Below are 21,858 nucleotides of genomic sequence, written 5' to 3'. Positions count from 1 at the left end.
TATGTAGATGCAGATGTACTAACATCCTTAACAAAAGATCACGTGGCTGTACCAGAGGCCATACAATAACTGAAAACATAAGCCTCACCTACTAAAGCTAGCAACAACATATTCAGGTGTATACAAGAGAAAATACAAATAAATTATACATAAAAGAAGGGAAAAACGCTAATGCTGTCTTTTTATTTCAGTCATCTGTCGTCAAACGAACCCTGATGGCTTCGATTCACCTGTCATCAAAAGAAATACCTCGTTCGATTTTGCTGTCGTTGTCAAACGACGTCAAAGAACAAACAATTCTATATGTCTGAAGTTATCCTGCCACGTAACAGTAACAACGGGACAACAGGGTTTTCATTGTTAGTTTTCGCCAGTATAGCTGAAACTAGAGAGGCTGAATAAAAGCTAACCAACTTCTACATATAATGAGGACTATCAACTACGTCCACAATATGGCATTCAACGCGCCTGTTGGCGATCTGTACAACTACATTCGGCTTAGCTTTGGAAGCCGGCATTACACATCATATTTCCCCCAAACCGTAAATTCTGAACCAGGGGCGTAGCTACCAAAACATAAAGCTCGGGCTCACACCCTGATTGTTGTTAAAAAGGTTGGGCAAGCCCTCGATACTACCTCTCTATCGGGCTCCCACGAAAAAAGTTGGCTTGCTACTCCTGTGAACGGTCAGTTACTGGTTCATATATAATCACCTTGACATCTGGCCCGTAGTCATCTTAGAGGAGTGGAACTGGTTTTGATGAAATGTAACCTTTGCTTTCCTCCGGCGGTGTGAAAAGTTTTGTGAACTGAGCATCTGACCTGTGTTCAATCACTCGTGACCCACTCGTGTTATTCCGGGACAAGCCGAATAATATTCGTCACCCCTCGCCACTTTCGTTTTTTGCCGGAACAACACGAGCTGGTCACGAATGACTGAATACCGAGGTGCAGGAAACGGAGATTGGTGAAAAATTGCATTCAGCAAGCTGCCCGAAACCGATGTTTCGGATTTGTCTGATTATATTTTTTGCAGGACATTTCGCTGGTTTCCTTAGGTCAGTTCGGTCACCAACATTTCAACTCGATTTGTCGTGAAAAGTCAATCAGTGTGAGCCAGTCTGATCCTCATGATTGGTTCCCCAAGCGCAGTGATTCAGACCGAGCAATTACTGTTTCGCGTCAACAACTTGGGGCCGGATAATAAACAATTTTCTTCTTCTTCTTCTTCTTCTTCTTCTTCTTCTTCACGTGCACAATATAATTTCTCCAGCTGGTCAGCCCCTTTTCCGTTGACCGTAACGTAGCTTGTATGAAAAGTATACATACATTCATTGTATCCAGCGTCAATACCTCAAGCCTAGTTGAGCGCTTTCACTAATAATTGAATTACCTGACATGCTCTGCTTCAACATGGAGATATCCGTCGCACATCATTTCTTCTCTGTAGGTTCCAGATTTGAAGCTATTGTAATAGGACGAGTCTGGCCATCAATGGACTTTGCGTTGTGTTTTTTGAAAGGTGTCATATGGAAACTGTAAAGGCCAAGCTCGTACTCCTGACCCAGGTTCTTTCCACTCTTTGTTGCGGGGTGAAGGACAAGTGAACACAATATAGCTTTAACAAGGAATATTTATTATAATAACACAGTATAGATACTCGCACTTATAGGAACGTTAAAGCTTTGCATTACGAGTTGCACGAAAACGTCACTCACTTATGGAATACTGTAAGGGACATTCTCGTGATCTCGCATTCTCGCGATCTCGACCTTTGGAAGCAAGCCTAAAAAGCCAAAAGTGCGAGAATGCGAGATCGCGAGAACGCGAGATTTGGCCAAAATATGCCACAATGTCTCACAAATAATATTCCAGAATTACATCTGGTGCCAACTTGAATGCTACAAAACAGCAACATGCATCAACATCTCGCAAATGCTACCTCGACTAGATTCTGCAGTAAACATCTAACCGCTACAATTCAAAGTGGGAAAACAACTCACGACTGCTACAAACTGTGTCACAACTGATGCTACCTCGACTAGGTTCTGCAGTAAACATCTAACTGCTACAATGTAACAAAGGGGGTAAACCACAAATGAAGCCTACGAAATGTCTTACTCTCATGCCAACTCGACTAAATCACGTAATACTTGCAATGCACCGTGTTAAAAAAGTGCATAAATTCCTCCCGCAAAAACCCAACAAGATCGGACTGTACATTCGACTTTTACTCTCCTACTTCCTCTACCGTTTTATATATGAAACGGAGTGCGTGGAGCCACCACGCCGGCAGAAATGAATCCATTCACTCTGTTTGGACTTAACTGCGACGTTTTTTGTTAAACAAACATGATATGAGGGGTGGGAAAAGGGTTTCGTTCTGATACAGAACGTACGAAGCGGGGAGCTCTCTCCTCCAACCAGCTACTGGTCGTCACGCACTGACAGGCGCTACAGCGCTTATATACCCGGTCCGAGTGACTACCCGAATGACGAAAGCAATACTGATATACCTCTCCAATCAGAGCGCTCCTAGTATACGCTCAACTGGATAGCTAAAACATGTGGCAATGACCCACAACAGACGAACTGATGGACTGACTGACGGACTGACTGACTGACTGACTGACTGAACCACCCGAAGCACCCAACACCGCAACCGGAATACATAAGAGCTGCAACTATCATCAGTACATGTAAGTATTGACGAGTAACAGAAACCGAAAATCCCTCTTTTACCACACTGTAAATGTATTACACCAATGGCTTTTCATTAAAAACAATCTTATGAACCCACAAACGCAATCCGATATCTTAAAATCAGTACATCAGTTTATAATTGAAACTAGTAGTTTTGATTAAGCAAATCATATTAAAAACTATAATTCTCAAAACAAACCACACCACTTTCGATCCCGACTACATGTAGATGCTATCAACATACACAGCCATTCTGATCCTAATCTTCTGACAGTATGCGCCATACGATCTGTTTTCATAAAACATAATCTTTTTTGCCACGACACTGTTACATATACCTATGTACACTTCATATAAGTTCTGCTGTCCCCGGCCGTTATACTGCTGGAATATTGCTAAAAGCGGCGTACAACTAACCTCACTCACTCACTCACTTCATATAAAGTGCTTTTAAGCTTGAAGACCAAACCACCCAGTTCATGAAAATGTGCGTGTGTGTGTGCGCGCGCGCGCGTGTGTGTGTGAGTGCGTGCGACGTGTGTGTTTCGTTTTTGTTTTTTTTGGGGTTTTTTTGTTGTTTTTGTTGTTGTTTTTTTTGTTGTTTTTTTTTTGGGGGGGGGCGTTGGGGGGTGGGGGTGGGGGGTGGGGTGGATGTTGTTGTTTTGTTTTGTTTTGTTTTCTTCAAGGGAATACATATGTTTCGGTTGAAGTGGAAACTTGTGAAATGTTGTGGAAAATAACAATGTTATGCTTCAACGTTGACGTAATATTGAAGCTTGGATTGGCATTAACATTGACTTGACTGTGGAATCTTCGCTGAATGAGTATGAATTGCCGATGTTGAAATTTGATTGGGTATTGGTTGGACGTTACTTTCATTGACATAGCACAGCTCTACAGAGCGTTATAGCGTCGAAAGGCGAATGTTTAAAAAGATTTTGAAAACATAGTCAGCTGTCTACATGTATTCAGATATCAAAGGAAGCTGTTGGCTTGTTTGGTGGTACAACGTTAGCTCGTCACGGATTCGATTCCCCACATTGTGCGAAGCATATTTCTGGTGTCCACAGCATTAATATTGCTGGAATATTACTAAAAGACGGTGTAAAACTGTATTCACTCTGAAAAAGATTATTTAATGTTAAGTTTCAACAAATATGAAAAAACGAAGGTGAAAGTTTAATCAGTATTGTTATATTATTGGTGTTGCAACGTCTGGTGAAAACAGGTCAACAGGGAAACTTTGTCGATTGCCTGCTAGGATGCAATTGTGAGATGAAAATCCTCGTCTGTCTATGCGGTTTGTTGGTTCGTTAGTTGCTTAATGGCACACTCATCAACATCCCAGCTATATGACAGCGGTCTTTTAATAATCGAGTCTGGACCAGACAACCCAGCAATCAACAGCAGGAACATCGATCTGCGCAATGAGGATACGATGACATGTGTCAAGCAAGATACCGTTTGTTGCCGCTTACGATCCCGACATAGTCGTCTCTGACTGCAAACATAGGTTGCTGAAGACCAGGTCATACCCGGATTTTCCGGGTTCTACCAGGTGTATATAAGAATCATGACACACCATTGGCGTAACATCTAAATCAATGTGTTCTCTTCATTTATCGTCTATTTTCCTGATAGTTCAGCGAATAAAGTCAATTCGTTCCCATATCACGATAGTATATACATGCTGACTCGATATCAAGACATGGGCGGTGGTATAGCCTTGTGGTTGAATCGTTTGCTCATCACACCGAAGACCCGGGTTCGATTCCCCACATGGGTACAATGTGTGAAGCCCATTACTGGTGTCTCCCGTGATATTGCTGAAATATTTCTAAAAGCGGTGTTAAACCAAAATCACCCATTTTCTCGAATCATGTATATAAAAAAGATCTGATTGATAGAGTTTTATTTGTTTTGTTTGTTTTGGTTTTTTTTAGATAACGATAAATCGTTTATTCACTCAGCATCATGGCACACCCTTGTGGCAATAAATTGTGGACAAACAGCCGGTGTCAAATTACTAAAGATGTATATTGTCTATTGTGAGACACTATTAGAACCATGAAGTCCATTTCGGGCGTGATATTGTTATTTGTAAATGTATCACTAAAAGGGGCCTAAAAGCATACTCACTGTTTGACACAAGCATGATTGTTCTGTGAGTATGATGCTTTTAATTTTTTACATTTTGTATGTGTGTATTTTAAAGGATGTTTTCATGATATGATTTCGGACGATTTAGAAGATATTGTTGAACATGTTCCAGGGTATGGATGAGATCACTGGCCCGCTACTCTGTGGCTTGTTAAAATCCAGTCGGGCCAGTAAATGTCCAGTCACAGTCCCCACTCCTTAGTGAATTTTCATCAGGCCATTTTGCTAATACATGTATCTGTATATCACTCTCTCCGACCTGTTAAGTAATAACATGTTCATCATATTAGCAGCTAAATGAAGATACTCGTGTCAACATTCAATTTTCGGGATTGTGAAAATTTGTGGGCCAGTAACTTCCAGGCATAACTAGCCCGACTGGCTATCAAAATGTGGAAACTGGTTTGCACTCGGGATGAAATGGGGGATAACGACACTTCGACCACCGCATAGCAAACTGGCTTCAATTCCACAATGCACGAGTTGACTTTGAAATTCATTGCAAAACGTTTTGAAACGACCCCTTTCTGATACCAGTACGCGTTTTCACGATGGTGGTGCAATCACCAACTCAACTCTCTTCCGCTTTCGGTGTCGGTCTAAATATAGACTACCAGGTAAATTGAGAGCCGTGGTGCAACATGATAATATAAAACGCTGGGACACTTCTGTCTGTCAGTATTCACCGCGTAAACAGCACAAGGTAAGTTGTTTCTCAATAATATCAGGACTCTAACTTGGATAATGTTAGCGCTGACAACCAACAACGCGGTAAGGAAATAGGTTTATTAACAGCATGGCTGTGTGAAAGTATCATAGAAAGGACACGATAGATAGACATCACTTACTGTTCTTTATGTTTACAGTTTATTGTGCGGTGTATGCATACTGGATGTGCTGTCAGGCACAGTTGCTAACCTCCATAGTTCATAATCTGAATCCTCAGCTTGTTTTATTCTGAAAGTGTGTTATAACCTATTTTACTTTCCTTTGTTGACAGATATTTTTCTAAAGAATATCTCGCTTTCATCGTTACACACACGGCTGCAATATTGTCCACCCAGTGTAAAATTTTAATTCACTCCCTCCTTCACCAAAGATATGTTTACTTAAGTAACTGTGAAATAGGACATGGATAATTTATTTAGAGTTAAATGTTTGCATTTCTTCTGTTACACTGTATTCGTCTCATAATTTGCAACTGAAACTACTTCATGGTTCTCGCATAATTTTTACTTCCCTCCGCTATACTTTCATTTCTTGGCCATGTTCGTCCTAACAGTGAGCGAGTGTTACACCACTTTTAGCAACTCCAAAACCAATATCAAGGCTGGAGATTGGGCTTGACACATTGTACGCATGTGGGGAATCGAACTCGGAGCTTGGGTGCGACGAGCGCCCGCTTTAACCACTATGCCACCCACCACACTCTTCCTATGGAAGGTAGCAGACAGAGGTAATATTTTCACCGTATCCATGTTGTCATCGTATTTCGAAAGGAGTGTGGTGCTGTTTATCTATATATGTGCTTGGAATTTTGTTGCTGGACTAATATTTACAGATATTAATTCATACAGATCTGGAATGATTAAGCAGGCGACGTAAAGGAAACTTCTCTTCACCTAGTGCATTCGGATAAAGATCGGCTCATTTTATGTAAAAAAGTACTAATGCAAGCAGCCTAAGATATGTTCCAAATGATATTTGTCGATCAGAAGATAGCTTTGCAGTAATAATATATGCATATTCATCAGTGATGTTAGCAGGTGAGTGTGTGAGTGTTGTTTTATGTAGTTTTGAGCAATATTCCAGAAATATCAACACGGGGAACACCAGAAATGGGCTTCACACATTGTACCCGTGTGGGGAATTAAACCCGTATCTTCAGCTTGATGAGTGGACGTTTTAACCATCAGGTCATCCAACGTCCTTCCCACCACCCCGACCCACAGTAGTAATAGTCGCACTTCAAATTGCCTTTTGTTATTGACTTTCGACGGCCTTTAATAAACTGAATCTGTGATTTTTCAGAACCTTCGCCATGTTTTCCGAGAGCAACAGGGAAGATCTTGAGACCAAAGGCTACACTGTCATTCCGAATGTTCTGACAACAGAACAGGCCGATAAGTACAGAGGCATGTATGATGATTGGTTGAATGGGTTTGAGGGGGCGTGGCCTCCGACCACTAAATCCCTGATTCAAAAGTTCAAGGTCGGTCATATGGAGCCAACATGGGCAGTGCGCATGAAAGCAAAACCAGTCTTCGCCCAAATATGGGGAACTGAGAAACTTTTGACAAGTTTTGATGGAATCGCTATTGGGCGTCCCCCAGAAGATGGGGAGGAGGATTTCTACATTCCAAGTCAGGACTGGCTCCACGTTGACCAGGACTCTTCGAGAGAGGGTCTCCATGGGTATCAAGGAGCCGTGTACCTTGAGCAGTGTGATCAAGATGACTGGACATTTGAGGTAATTGAAGGATCCCACCATTTCTTTGACAGATATTATGAAGAATGTGACTATGCAGTCGAACAACGTAAAGCAAATCCAACATGGCGTGTTCGAAACTTCCGGTCTGAAGACGTCGACTGGTTTAAGGAACATTGTAACTGTCTTCGTAAGCGAGTACCGGTTCCAAAGGGTGGAATGGTAGTGTGGGATTCCAGGCTTATCCATGCAAATACTCGGCCCTTGATTCGTCGAAAGAATCCCGGTAGATGGCGTTTTGTTGTGTTTGTCTGCATGGCGCCAGCTGTATGGGCAGATGAAGTGTCGCTTCAAAAGAAACAAAAAGCTTACAGGGAAATGCTGCTTACAAAACACTGGCCATGCAATGGCATCAGCTACTTCAGAGAAAGGGCCCCTAGACTACGCGAGATGAGCATCAAAATAGTATCTGAGCTTCCACCATCAGCAACTACTGTAGAAGCTCAGCAGCTGGCTGGGGTTCTACCTTATGAGCCTTCTGACGAGGACGAGGAATTCCTGAGTAGAAAGCCGAAATGGCGTCCTTATGCGGGTGTGGAAGCTCCAGATTCCAAGTGACTGAGTTGAATTTTACCCTAACTTACATAGGTGCCAATTGTAATGCAATACTTTTCAAGGTCATATTCAATTACTAAATATTTTGAATTTTTGGAGGGAAGGCTAGGAATGATATGTTGAAAGAATATAACGTTGCCTATCATCTGACAATCTAAATTATGAAACATTCGTTCTCAATGTAACCTGTACGTGGCGTTTTATACTATCCTCCCATTTCCCGTGTGAGACATAGATATGTATTAATGGATATAAAAGAGTGACGTGAAACCCTGCAGTTTACATATTTCATCAATTCAGTCACCTCCAAATGGCGGGGATCCCATGAATTGACTAATTATCCATCAAATGAAAGAAACGCTGACCTTCAGGCTAAAGCTACCAAAATGTTATACCGTCACTTTTGGTTTGGTGCGAGTCCTTGTTGGGAGCTGTTACTTATTTAAAGGTCCAGACAAGTGCAATACGAGTACACCTATCAGTTTTGTACATATATTACATAGGAAATCCATATGAATGTTTATCGTGTGTGTTACTTTTGTCACGGAAATACTTGTTTCCAAAAGAATTGATTTATATTTTATTTATTTATTGTTGTTAACATTATTATCTACTTGCAAAGGGTAAGTGTACAATAGAAATGACAGAAACGTCACGGAAAAGTAATGAAAATGTGATTACAGAATAACTACAACCCGTGACCGATCTAAAACACTTCGACGATCTCTGAATTAAAACATCTTACTGAAATAAGCATTTCTTGTTCTATGCTTCCTTCGGACTGCAAGTGTTTGTTGTGTGCCCAAGACGAGGCCAGAAAAATATTCATTGAATTAAGTGTCACACTAGTCATTTAACAACCATGCTATGTACCTCTTTATTCAAACCTTGTTTCCGATTACCCAAGTAACATACAGTTGGTTGGTTGCGTAACGTTGCACTCAGCAATATTGCAGGTACATGGTGGTCTGTAAATCATCGAATATGGGCCAATACAGTGATCAACTGCATGAACATCGATCCACGCATTGGGATACGGTGACATATGTCAACGAAGTCAGCGAGCCTGAACATCCGGTTTCATAGTAGCCTCTTACGGCAAGCATGGGTAATGACATCCGTTCACTCGTTGAGGCTTACAATGACAATGGATAGCATATGGAGGGTGTGGAAACGTTAAATATCACCGCCAGAGGAAAACTGTCGCACAAAACATATTCTTTTGTCGTAAAAAGGGAAAATATGAATGGATAATTGAAAGTCCGTTGCGACACAAGGTTCCTTCGAAAAGACACCTGTAACATGAGGTTGGCGAATGTGATCGATAATCGGAAATATGCTCGATAGGAAAAAATATCAATAACTATCGATATGAAAATTTGTTATAGATGATATCGAACATTATCTATTGTGATACAAAAGTTTTGATTTTCTCACACACACTGATTTTACTCATGGTCTACTTCTAAGCTATCTTCAGGACGCTGTTTTGTTCATAATCCATCCATGAAATATGTCACAACTCCGCAGAAAACAGAAGTATTCATTTCTGTCCATACGTTTGGCATTTTGGCTCAAAGATATGTCTCCGATATTTATCGAAAATCGATCGATATTATGTTCACTACTATCGCGATCGATCTCCATTATCTATATCAACACCAAGCCTCACCTGCCACGCATTTTGCAAAGAAAACAGGTGTCCCGCCACCGTCTGTTGGTATGAGGTCCTCTGAGACACGTGAGGCTTGAATTGAGTGAGGTTCGTTGCGGAAGGGTAGGGTTTTGCAAGGACTATTCTGTTCGTGTCTTGTCTTGTAAAATTAGAAGGGGCAAGTGTTTTAGATGACGAACTATCTCGCAAATGGGATTACGTCCATCTTTCAGTACGCAGGGTGTAATTAGAACCATATCAATATCAGGTTCGTGATATCTAATCTCTGGATCAAAGGTAAACGTGTTGGTGTTGGTCAACTAGCACTCAACTGTGTATATAGCGGTGACAAAATGTATATATAAATGAGTGAGTGAGTGAGTGAATGAATGAATGAATGAATGAATGAATGATCCCAGTTTTTCATTAACCTTTGAGAACAGGGATGGTATCAAAAGGATCGCAAACACTGCTACAGTTACAAAATATAAGATGTGTGCTCATTATTACTACTGTCTTCAATATGGTAAAAAATATTTATCATCGATAAATGATAAGACTTTAGTAGGGATGTGTATTATTTGAATTTGGGTATTTTTTAAACATTTCTAATGATTTCATGTATTGAAATGGGTAGTTATTCCATGGGGCAGGACTGTGTTGAGTGAGCGAGTATGGTTTTACGCCGCTTTCAGCAACATTCGAACAATGCCACGGCGGATGCACCAAAACATCGGTTTTCACAGATTGTACCCACGGGGGGTATCGAACCCCTGTCATCAGCGCGACAAGCCAACGCATGACGCACTTGGTTAATCCCAAACAGGTAATAGAGAAAACAAGTGGAGCTGAACTGTGCAAACACTTAGATTTGTTGCAATTCAAATAATAATAAATAATGATTTGTGAATATCGTGCTTGTTTCATTATATTCTACAATATACACTTCGGGGTATCATACAGAAACATTCAAACACGAAACACAGTAGATTTTACTGATGTTTCAAAAACTTTAGAGACACTTAAACATGCTGTCCATACATGCATACATCTGCATACATGCTCTCTGTAAGGCTGGATTAGATGGGTTAAATATTAATTGGATTAAATAGTATTATTTGTCAGTCTGAGTAAGCTTGACAGTCCACTACTGAGTGTAACAAAACCTAGTAGAAGGTCGCGTCTGTGGCCTTTCACTGGAAATGACCTCTGACTGTGACTGTGACTGTGACTGTGACTCTGACACTCAAAACATTAGCATAATGTGTATTGATGACTCATTATTTCCATTCTGTAGATATTTCAAAAGTGTAAATACTGTTTCATGTCATATCCTTTGTCTGATCATATCTTTCCATAAAACTGAAAGTGACAGAAATGTGGGTCTTTTGCCATTCAGAGTTGATAGTTTTATGTGTTGAATACATGAAATGTATTTGTATTATTTATGTCAATTATATTTAACAATAAGTAACAATTTAAATCAGTTGAAACTATAACTATTTAAAAGAGTTGAAACTATAGCTATTTAAATCAGTTGATACTATAACTATTTAAATCATTTCATACTATTACTATAACTATTTAAATCAGTTGATACTATAACTATTTAAATCAGTTGATACTATAGCTATAACTATTTAAATCAGCAATGATGGCTGAGCGGGTTGAGCGACCGACTTCGTTTGCTAGTGATTAAGTGCCTGACTCAAATGGTGTGGGTTCGAATCCCGGATGGAACTCAACCCAACAAGAGTACTAGAATCTGTGCTTTATTGAGAAAGTATAATCATAAGTATAGCATATGTTACATCTGACCTCTTTCTACATTTTACATGATTGGTCGTGTAATGATCGACAATCTGAACAAAGTTTAACTGCCGAAACTTTTAATCCAAAGTTATTTTAATTTTAACAAATATTGACTAATTATGAAATTATGAAAAATTTCTACTGTGTTTCCACAACACTACTATTGCACAAGTGCCATAAAAGGCCGTTACCAACAGCCAATCTCAAGGCCGTGCAATCAGATTTCCTTATTTAAGGAATCAATAACGCGCAACTATTTTTGCAAGAAATGTTTTGATTCCTAACAAGCTCATCTTGGGAATCATTTTGATATACAGTTCTTGTATTCACAAAGTATGCCGAAGGACTCTAGTGGAGCGACACATTTCTCTCCAAGGTCAACAACGACCATGACCTCGTCTAATTTTTTCACTGGTGACGTCAGCGGTTTCCACGTTAGAACAGCTGCAAAAAAGCCTGCTGGACAACTGTGTCGTGGGAGTCACATGAGTTGTCATGGCGACATCATCATGTGCATACGAGTTTATGTCCGAATGGTGCCTATTGGTCGAATGCTTCATGCTGTATCAGTTGCTATGGCGACGACCTTAGGGACATAATTTCACGTGCACAACGCTCTGATTGTTGACCAGCAGTTGAGTACCCTAATCCCTAATATCTGAATACAAATCATTTTGACAGTAACAAACTAAACCATATAAACTGAAAAGGAGCCCTAGGGAGACTAGAGATTAGACTTGCTTTATTTAAGGACTTAGCCCTGCAGAGAGGACCCGGCAGTTGACAAGATAATGTGGTTCAGGGACTGGGAAGCAGATTATCGAGTATCCTGTGACGCGTACATCAGTTGCCATGGTGATGGCATCATGAACATTATTGCCGAAGCATAACTAATCAACGAATAAACCAGCAAGGTTCACACCCATAAAGTCTGACCTTTTCTGATTCATCAACTTCTAAATACGCCACTCAAAGAAGTTACGCCTCATCCAAGGCAATTACCACTGGTAGTTGTTTGTTGTTTGTGAAACCTTAAGTGGTTACTCCCCTAAATACATCAACGGTTTGTCCTTCAGTCAACGTTTTTCATTATCTTCGATTTTGATCTGAGAGATCTTGGTGACACCGACCATGTGTGCCGAAAGGGCCGCGTTGTCATCGCTACCATGCTTATGAACCCTTTTCATATGATTCAACGTGTAGTCTCTACGATAGAACCTCTCATCACACACAGCACGCTGCGAAGGCTTCTCAGCAGTATGGGTCCTCATATGTCGGATTAAATAACACCTTCTGACATATACTTTTTCACACACAACGCATTCAAACACCCCTTTCCTATCTCCCGTTCGACAGTTTGATGACATTATGTGCCTTTCAGACCCTTTTTCAATCGCAAATGACCGATGGCTTAATGACCAATTAGACTTAAGAGGTTTCTCAAGAATTTGCTTTCCATTTTGTCGTTCCAGCTTTGAATTTTTGTGCATACCAAAACCTTGTTCCAGTAGATTATCAGAACCGCGGTTACATTCCCAAGTAGAGCTAACAATACCGTCTTCGTTGTTATGGCTACAACGTTGTGCGTTCACATCCCGAGACTCGAACTCTAAATGACGATCTGTGTGCTTCGTATTGCTGTTATAACAGGTAACGTCGACTGACGGTTGTAGGTCATTATTAGACACATAATTCAAATATATCTGTTTATCACCGTGTTGACTATTCACTTCGTATTGTTCGAATTCCGGATTCTTTCCAGTGCCTTTGAAAGTAGGGATGACATGGCCAGACTGAGTTATCTCCCTTGTACCATGCTCCACATCATCAATGCGCTTCCATTTTTCACTATCGGCCTTTGAAGTTTTGTGGTGATTTTTACCTGTATTGCACCACGTATTATCTGGATGTTTAGTTTGTTTTTGAAAATTGTTCCGCTTGTTATTTGAAAGACACACATGTAGTTGATAACCTTGTGTGCCAACTTTCTTGTGCTTTAACCGTTTGTGTTGGCCCAGCGCGTCGTTTGAAAGGTATGTCTTACCACACTGAGTGCACTGGAAGGGTCTTTCACCCGTATGTATCCAAAGATGAGACTTCAGCGCACGTGCGGTGGCCATTCGTCTCCCGCACACCTCACATGTAGCTGCATTTGAGCTGTACATTTCAAATACACGTCTTTCGCCCTCAGCGGATACAAGAAGACGACTGGTCTAAACGCGGAAAGTGACGTCATGCGACCCCACAACAGATACAAGAGGAGACAACCTTCAGGACACGTGCTTCAAGGTCGATTTGGTGGATATGGTCGATACAAGTTTCATGTGATTTTGAGTTGGTATTGCATTTTACAGCTCCGGAAATCCTGAAATCTGTTTACCTTGGTACTGAAACACAAATCGGTTGTCATACATTTTACATCGGATAAGTATGACAGCTGTTTATAAGCACACTTAATATTCATATTATTCAGCTTTTCCCTATAACAAGTATCGTCAAGTACAGCAAACAGACATATAGATCAGCATGCCGTCAAAGGAATACAAAATATGAATGACATCGACCACACATTTAGGTTGGTACGATTACTCTTTTTTGCCATGTAGCTACGTTTTCGTGTAAAGTTTGCACATTGTGCGTACAGATTTACATAACTTGCACAAGTCTCTTTGGTAATGACTAATAGTTCAAATTATGTATACAAAAAAGTTCAAGTTATAAGAATGTAAATATACACATGCACAAAAGTTAAGCGCCACAGTGTCTTGATTTCACCACTGAAGATCAGAAATACAAACTATAAATGTTTATGACTAGCCTTACATAGGTTCCTGAACCTACGATTGTCAAGATACGACAAGGAAAACATTTGTAGCAGGGTTGCCCGAAGTGGTCATAAGAGTCACAGGCTCAGGCCGTCAGAATAACAGGAATCAGCTGGCTTTAATCGAGGACAGTTTAATTAGCACATCCAAGACCAGGGGAGTAATGAAACATCACAAGTATATAGTAACAATATATATACAACCAGTCTAGATAACTAGACTGGAGGAGAACAAAGGCGTTCTGTGACACGAGGAGTCGCCGAGACAAGTCTGCCTTGCCACTGAACACTTGCTGTATTTATGCTGTATTGTTTGTCTCAACTGACATAAATTCTGCCGCCGAACTTATGGTCTGGCTTGTATTATACCACGTGCCATGTTCAACACTGGGTTGAGAAGTTCACCAGCAACGGTATCGCAGTCTGCGCATCACAACAAGATGTTGCATTTTGTGTACAATCAGTACATCAGTGTCGCAACAAGATACGTGTCCAAGCGCTGATTGACCGTTGGTCTTATCAATCGGACAGGTGGGTTTTATCACCCTCGCATCTAGTGGCCAGGTGTCATAACGGGATATTTGTCCAATCGCTGATTGACCGTTGGTCTTATCAGCTGGAACAGGTGAGCTTACGAGTGCATTCAGTGGCCAGGCTATCACGCTTCTAGCGTAGACACGTTACACGTTCTGCATCGTGAAACTCCATTTCGCAACCATCTGAATCTTGAAAATCAAGTTTCACACACTTGGTTTCACCGGTCTGTTGTGAGATTCTCCTTACACTTTAGAGTTAGAAAATCAGTCATGGTGAGGAGAAAGTTAACTACCGCTGAGAGATGGCAGGTGATAGGCATGAAAAATGCGGGCATGTCGTTGCAAGGCGCCATCACCCGTTTAGCTGCTAAACATAATCAAACAAATGATATCAATGACAGGCATAGATCTCGTTATGATAATTACCACTGAGTATCAAAAGTAGCAGATCACAAAAATAGTGGGTTGCGCTTAACTTTTGTGCATGTGTACATAATTAACACACTATCCTTTTAACAGACTGGTACGGGCGCTTAGACTGATCGCTTAAATGAAAATTGCAGTAACCTAGATATCATTTTTAATATAATTTGCAATGAAAGACCTTTTGATGATAAATCTGATTAAAACATCAAGATTAGCAACCCTAGCAAGAACTGAATATTCATAACGAATTATGTCAGTTACCCAAATGATCAAGTCATAAGATAACATGATTTCTCAAGGGGTATTGTGTGTGCATCGTGTACAGTTCTCTACAGTCAACATAATATTTTAAAGAGTACCTGCAAGTTATTGCTAGAGTCAATTTCATTACCTCTCGAAATGGAACCGATGCAAATACATAGTGCAAAGTCCCATTCACAATGCTGAACTCACACTGCCGGTACAAAACCAATTATTTTCAGAATAATTGAAAATAATTATTCTCAGTTATTTTTATTTGAGAATATTGAAAATATTTTCAATGATGATTGGGATCTACACATTGTTGTAGATAATTGATGAGTGTCTGTCAGTCACAAATAGACTTCAAAATATAAAGTGTTGCTTCGCAACTCAGTATGTTTATATATACCACTGATTTGAGGAACAGACATCCCTGTTCAGGTTGCTATTCCTGGCTAATTAATCCAGTTACATCAGTTTCATAATCACAAGTTTTCTGTCACAATAGAGCTGTTCAGTGTTTTAGATACGCATGTGTCTTCTTATCGCTGATTAAAAAACAAATGCTTTTTTATTGTGTGCGATAAGCCTGATCGGAATTGTGACTTTGCATATTACGATAATTTATTCAATCATATTTTTTCAAATATATCAATTCATTATCATAGAAATATGGAAATCTTAATTTATGCCTTTACGTGATTATCAACAGTTTTTAGAGTAATGTAGCGGTAGTCGTTCTAGAAGGAATATAGCATTTAGGAAACGTGGAATTAATTCCCCTAGTAAATTGATTTTTGGCGTTTTCCGTTTATAGTGAGTAACCTTACTCTCTCTTTGCAGATGCTATAATGACAAAGACTCACATGCCTCAAATCATAACGTTTCTGTCGCAAAAATCACAAAGATTCTACTCTTACTTTAACCAAGTTTCGATCCAGTGGACATTGACGATAATTTGGATTTGACCACCATATGTGCGTGAAAATAGCGAACTCCTAATATTAGTTGATCGTAGACATTAGTGGATGCCAATCCTAAACCATGACTGGGAGTAAAGATGCAACAATTGCTTCTATTTAAATATCTCTGATGGTTCGTTTCTGTTTTTCAATGAAATGTAATACATTTTAAACTCAATTTTTACTTTGTCTTGTATTGAAACAGTTTTTTGCAGTGGGCGGTGTTCAGTTTAGAATGGCCGACGCAATGTTTAGAAGAAAAAAATATATTGTTTGGATTTTTACGGGCGGCAGGAGATGAGAATTAAATAAGGACGCCATCAACGTCAGTGCGCCCGTCTCGCACAGTGGGGACATTGGCGTCACACTGACGTCACATTGACGTCACGGTTTAACCTCACTTTCCCAACATCTTAATGTTTGGATAACGTGTAGGAAGGTCACTGGACTGTGGATGTGGGACTATGGTCTGTACGAATTAGTGTCACTGGTGAACACTTACCAGTATCAGTAGAAGGGAACTAAGGCCTATTGGGGTAAGCACTTCACTTATAAATAGGTATTGATTAATAATTTATTTGAAATAGACACGAGATGTATTCATAGCTTACTGTTTTGACATATATAACCCCTCTGAATCACATATGGTCAACTTTAGTTACTTTGGTAATACTAAAAGTGGTCAGAATTTAGTGTTAGATTGTTTCAAATTCCGAATTAAATCTAGATGAAATATTAACACATGTGGTGGCGTGTGGTCCTGTGCACAAAGCTGAGGTCACGAATCAGATGAAACATTATCGAGGTCGGACAATCCTTGGATGGGTGACCGTGTTAGGCACCTTGACTTCTGAGAGTTTCTAGGACACCAGTCCTGCCCCACAACGAAGCACACAGCACATGTGCTCTCGCCGCAGGCATGTGAAATTGCCTCTGTCACCCAGCAGTCGCCTAACAGAAACCTTGGGATAATCGGGGTAATAGTAGTCAAATTGTTTGGGCGGTTCGAGCATGCATCGTGCATGGAGAAATGCGCATGATATATGGACCATTTTACTGGGAATGTTGCAAAAATGATTGCTCAGCCAGAGTTACCGTTCACGATGGCATTCTAGCATCGCCTCTTTCTCAGCGCAGTCAGAGGAGCACAAGATAGCAGTCCATCATTGACAAGAGATCGTATATCACCAATCATACATACGGATCAGGAATATGGGGACATGAGAAACTAGAACTTATTGAAAGTGTTCATTTGAAGTTTCTAAAGATTGCCTCCGGTCTTAGAATTAGGTAGAACCCCTTTAAACATCAGAATTTATGTCAATGCGTTGTCTTTTTGGCATAAACTCGCGTCAGCTGAGACGATCAAACTTTCTCATGTTTTATACCAATATATTAGTCATGACTATAAACAACATCCTACAGCATATCCTTGGTTACACTCCATAAAACATTTATTAGACAGGATCGGTTTATCCGAATTATATGTAAATCCCTCGGCATATTCAACAAAGTCCTTAGTTTTAAAAGCACAACAAATCCTAACAGATCAGTTTATTCAAAAATGGCAAGAAGATAAACGTTCCAGTTCCAAGGGATTCTATTATAAATACTTTAAAAAAAACTGTCCTTTGAAAAATATCTTTATTTCCAAACTCTATGCACATCCCTATTTTGAAATTTAGAACCTTAAATCTAAACCTTCCGATCGAAACTGGCAGATGACAGAACATACCGAGAGATGAAAGAATATGTAGATTATGCAACTGCAACTTAGTTGGGGACGAATTCTATTATCTTCTTAAATATGGGCCAATTTATCATCTCTTAGCAAGGTTGTGTCGTCTGCCAACTTTAAACTTACCCAAGGTTTATCACTTTTTATTTCTCACTTGTATGAATTGTTACGTAAATCACTTATCATCATGACGCATGTTTATATTGATATTGTTAATATTGTATATTGAATTTCTATGCTCTTGTACCACCAATGGTGTTTTAATGAGAATAGAAGAAGTTGAAGTTGTAAGAGATGAAGGCAAGTGTCAGAGCTGACTGTATATTTTTTGTCATAGACTGGACATAGCCTGGTGGAGTTTGGCTCTAAACAACAGATGTGGGGAATGTGAGGTGTCGTAGACGTTAGAAATTTATGTCAAATTAGAAGATGAAAATTAGACCTACCCGTCCTTTGTATCATTGTTAAGCATGTCTGATTGACGCCCGAGGCGAGACCCCCACCCCCCATCCCCACCCCAGCCAACGTCTCCTGTCGCCTGCAGGCTTTAGAACCTACATGCCCTGAATGAAATCTGCAGGCCCAATTTGTCAAAGTCAAACCAATAAAAACAAAATAGACTACACTGATTCTAAAAAATAGATTAGAGAAGCCCATGGTGTAAAAAGAGGTTTTTACTTGTCAAAGACTGATGTTGACAAAGACTGGTGTTGACAAAGACTGGTGTTGACAATTGTGCTCAAAGCGGAGAAGTACCAAGAAGTGAAACTGTAAGTTATTGCAGAGACAATATACCGGTATATGGTCTCTGGTTATTGTATTATGGTGGAGGATAGATGATTCCAGAACAAAATATGGGAAAGATGACAGCTGAGAAAAAAATGACAGATAATTTATTGAAAGCCACAAGGGTCTGCCCAATATCAAAAATTGCCTCTCACAAGTCCAAGAGGACCGAAGCCCCACATACAAATGCTCCATGGACAAAAAGCCTCATATGATAATATATGCGAAATAGGAAAGATCAACACAGCATTTGAACACATATTTTCCTCCTTAAAACCGCCTTGAAAACGTGAATGTGTTAATTAGTCCGTTTCAAACCCAATTTCTTGAATACCCTTCTGAAGACTTACCTCTTGATTATGACCAACTCCTTCCTGAGACTATCTTGAGAAAACATGATTTGGGCCTTTCGTCTCATTGGTTATTTTTGCTGTGAGGCTTTTGTACGAGGGACATTTGTTCATGGGGCTTCGGTCCTTTGGGTATTTTGTCTGTCCACACCTTCCAAAGTCATAAAACTGGCTAGACCGAGACAGAGCAGAGGACAACGATGAAATATGAAGGGCAGCCCGGTCAGGAACTGCTTATTTACTTGATCTCAAAGATAAATATCACTTACCAATAAGGAGTGGCGCCATGATAAGTGTCGTCTGCTCACATGTATTCCGTTGTTTGTTCAGTTTGGAAGAGTCTCAGATAGACAAACATCACCAGCCGTCCGACCTCTCCAGATTACAACATTTGTATGCTGCTCTTTGACCCCGTGGGCATCGCGCCGTACTTTGACAGGATAGTGTCAATGTTGCGCGGCCGGTATGTGCACCTGCCTCGGGGAATATACCTCACACTGACGAAGCAATCATCCAGTTACTGTAGGGGTTGGACCGTTTGCACACACACGTTATTCCATTTTCACAGTCAAACAAGTCTTTTTCATATTTAGATACTTTCTCACCAACAAATTACTAGTATATTGTTTTCAACGAACCGTTCACATTGGGGTTATTTCTGGAAATAAAAGCTTCCAAACATCATGCAGCATCTCGTGTCTCACAGGCCTTATTAGCCGGGTGGTGTACATTTTATTGTGTCTTGTGTGTACGTTTACATATTTGTATACTAGGTGTCATGTAAATGAAAAAACGCTTACTTGCTTGCTTGCTTGCTTACATACTTACGGGGTCAGTAAACGTTTATTAGATTATACTTCCGTTTTACATCCCAGACACTAATATCGAGTAGTCTTGTGAGTGAGTGAGTTTAGTTGTTTGCCGCACTTAGCAATATTCCAGCTATATGGCGGCGGTCTGTAAATAATCGAGTCTGGACCAGACAATCCAGTGATCAAAAGCATGAGCATCGATCTGCGCAACTGGGAACCGATGACAACAAAGTCAGCGAGTCTGACCATCCGATCCCGTTGTTTTATTGCAAGACCAGTCAGCAAACGGGTTGTAATTAAAATGTATATGAATACTTCATCACCTTAAGATCAGACAATGGAATCCAGTTGTGCCGAAAATGAAACGGTCTGAAGAAAATGCCGATATGTTTTCTAAATAACGAACTACGGATTGCAATCCATTCTTAATGCAAAACCGTCAGGTTTGTGTTCACGGATCGTTACACACATCTGTATTGAAGTGAGGCACAGACAACAACAACTCATTATGGAAATGTTTCCAGCGTAAACTGATCGTAGCTTAGAGATCAATATGGCATTGACTGTGTGGTGGCGAAACACTTAAAACGATCTACTAGATGTTTAATCGAGATAGGATTGCGTAGTTGGTGGCCCGTTTCCAAGAACACTGATTACTCTTTCCCTGGTCATGTGACATTTACAAGCTCATGTCAAATACGTAATGTGTCACTGAGTTCTGTATGGTTTTAGAATCTGTTCTTTACGGGGAAAGTGTAGTCTCAAATGCAGTAATGTTACATCTGATCGTTGGAGGTTTGTTGGAGGTTTGTTTACACTCGTCAATGACGTTAATATGGCCAACAGCTTTGTGGCTGAGTGGGGTAGACGACTGACTTTGAGTGTTGGTGCCCCACTCTGTGAGTGCGGGTTCGAATTCCGGATTGGTCTCGAAAGTACCGAAACCTGTTCTTCACTCAGAAAGTGTAATCCCAAGTATATAACTTGTTACATTTGACCACTTTCTAAATGGCATTGCGTATCCATGGTTCTGGGGGATAAGACAATGTATCTCTTTCTTCTTATCACAGATTAGAAAGCACTTTCTTATAACGAGCATGCAGGGACCAAAGGCAAATATCAGCTTATGAACCTTTTTAATTATAACTGTAATTATAATGAAAGAAATATGGCAGTATTTTTAGAAGTTGTAAAGAAAGTCCTATGAACAGTCAACTTCTTTATTGCAATGAATATGACACATCGGTGTAGGTACTAACGCTGTCATCAAGCTAGTGATACAAAGAGTTGAAACAAGGTAATTATATAATTATTCAAAAGTGGATCGTGAGTATATATACAATTGACAAGGCTGACGTTCGTTTGATATTATAGCTGATATTTATTAATAAGCTTAGCATGTTTTACCACACCATCGAGTGTTAACGGAACTGAAGAGGTTCTGATAATCTATTTGATTACAATGGGTCTCAGAATATCCAGTCTTTTCTCCAGTAACCTCTAATCGTGTTGACTGATGTCGACCATGTCAGTGTAACAGTTTTCACAGTTCTTTAAACAAGACCCACATGTGCAATCGGGGGAAAATATTGATCGGAGGAGACATAATGTTTACCTGTCAGACGTAATAGGGTTCACGTAATGACTTATACTAAGTATACAATTAACTTGAACCGAAGTTGGGAATGAATGAATACATTATGCGTCTGCGCATTCAAAAAGAAATAATTGGATTCTTGTGAAGTGGGAGAAAGGTTCCCATGAATACTATTTGAGAAAGCCGGTATAGAGTTTGAAGGTTGATAAGG

At 40.1% G+C, this 21,858-nt stretch overlaps 2 protein-coding genes across 2 annotated transcripts; one reads left to right on the top strand and one right to left on the bottom strand.

The window, feature by feature from the left end:
* The first annotated feature begins 5,525 nt into the window (after positions 1-5,525).
* On the top strand, positions 5,526-8,657 carry LOC137268476 (uncharacterized). Its single transcript, XM_067803042.1, has 2 exons — positions 5,526-5,567; positions 6,896-8,657. The coding sequence occupies exon 2, from the start codon at positions 6,906-6,908 to the stop codon at positions 7,908-7,910; it is 1,005 nt and encodes a 334-aa protein (XP_067659143.1). The 5' UTR covers positions 5,526-5,567; positions 6,896-6,905; the 3' UTR covers positions 7,911-8,657.
* A 3,792-nt stretch (positions 8,658-12,449) lies between these two features.
* Positions 12,450-13,538, bottom strand: LOC137267701 (zinc finger protein 436-like). Its single transcript, XM_067802166.1, has one exon. It carries the CDS (start codon positions 13,536-13,538, stop codon positions 12,450-12,452), a length of 1,089 nt encoding a protein of 362 aa, XP_067658267.1.
* Positions 13,539-21,858: the final 8,320 nt, after the last annotated feature.

Source organism: Haliotis asinina, chromosome 16 (assembly GCF_037392515.1).
Source record: "Haliotis asinina isolate JCU_RB_2024 chromosome 16, JCU_Hal_asi_v2, whole genome shotgun sequence".
Classification (NCBI taxonomy): domain Eukaryota; kingdom Metazoa; phylum Mollusca; class Gastropoda; order Lepetellida; family Haliotidae; genus Haliotis; species Haliotis asinina.
The sequence above is the reverse complement of the archived record's forward strand: the minus strand, read 5'-3'. Positions and strand labels throughout refer to the sequence as shown.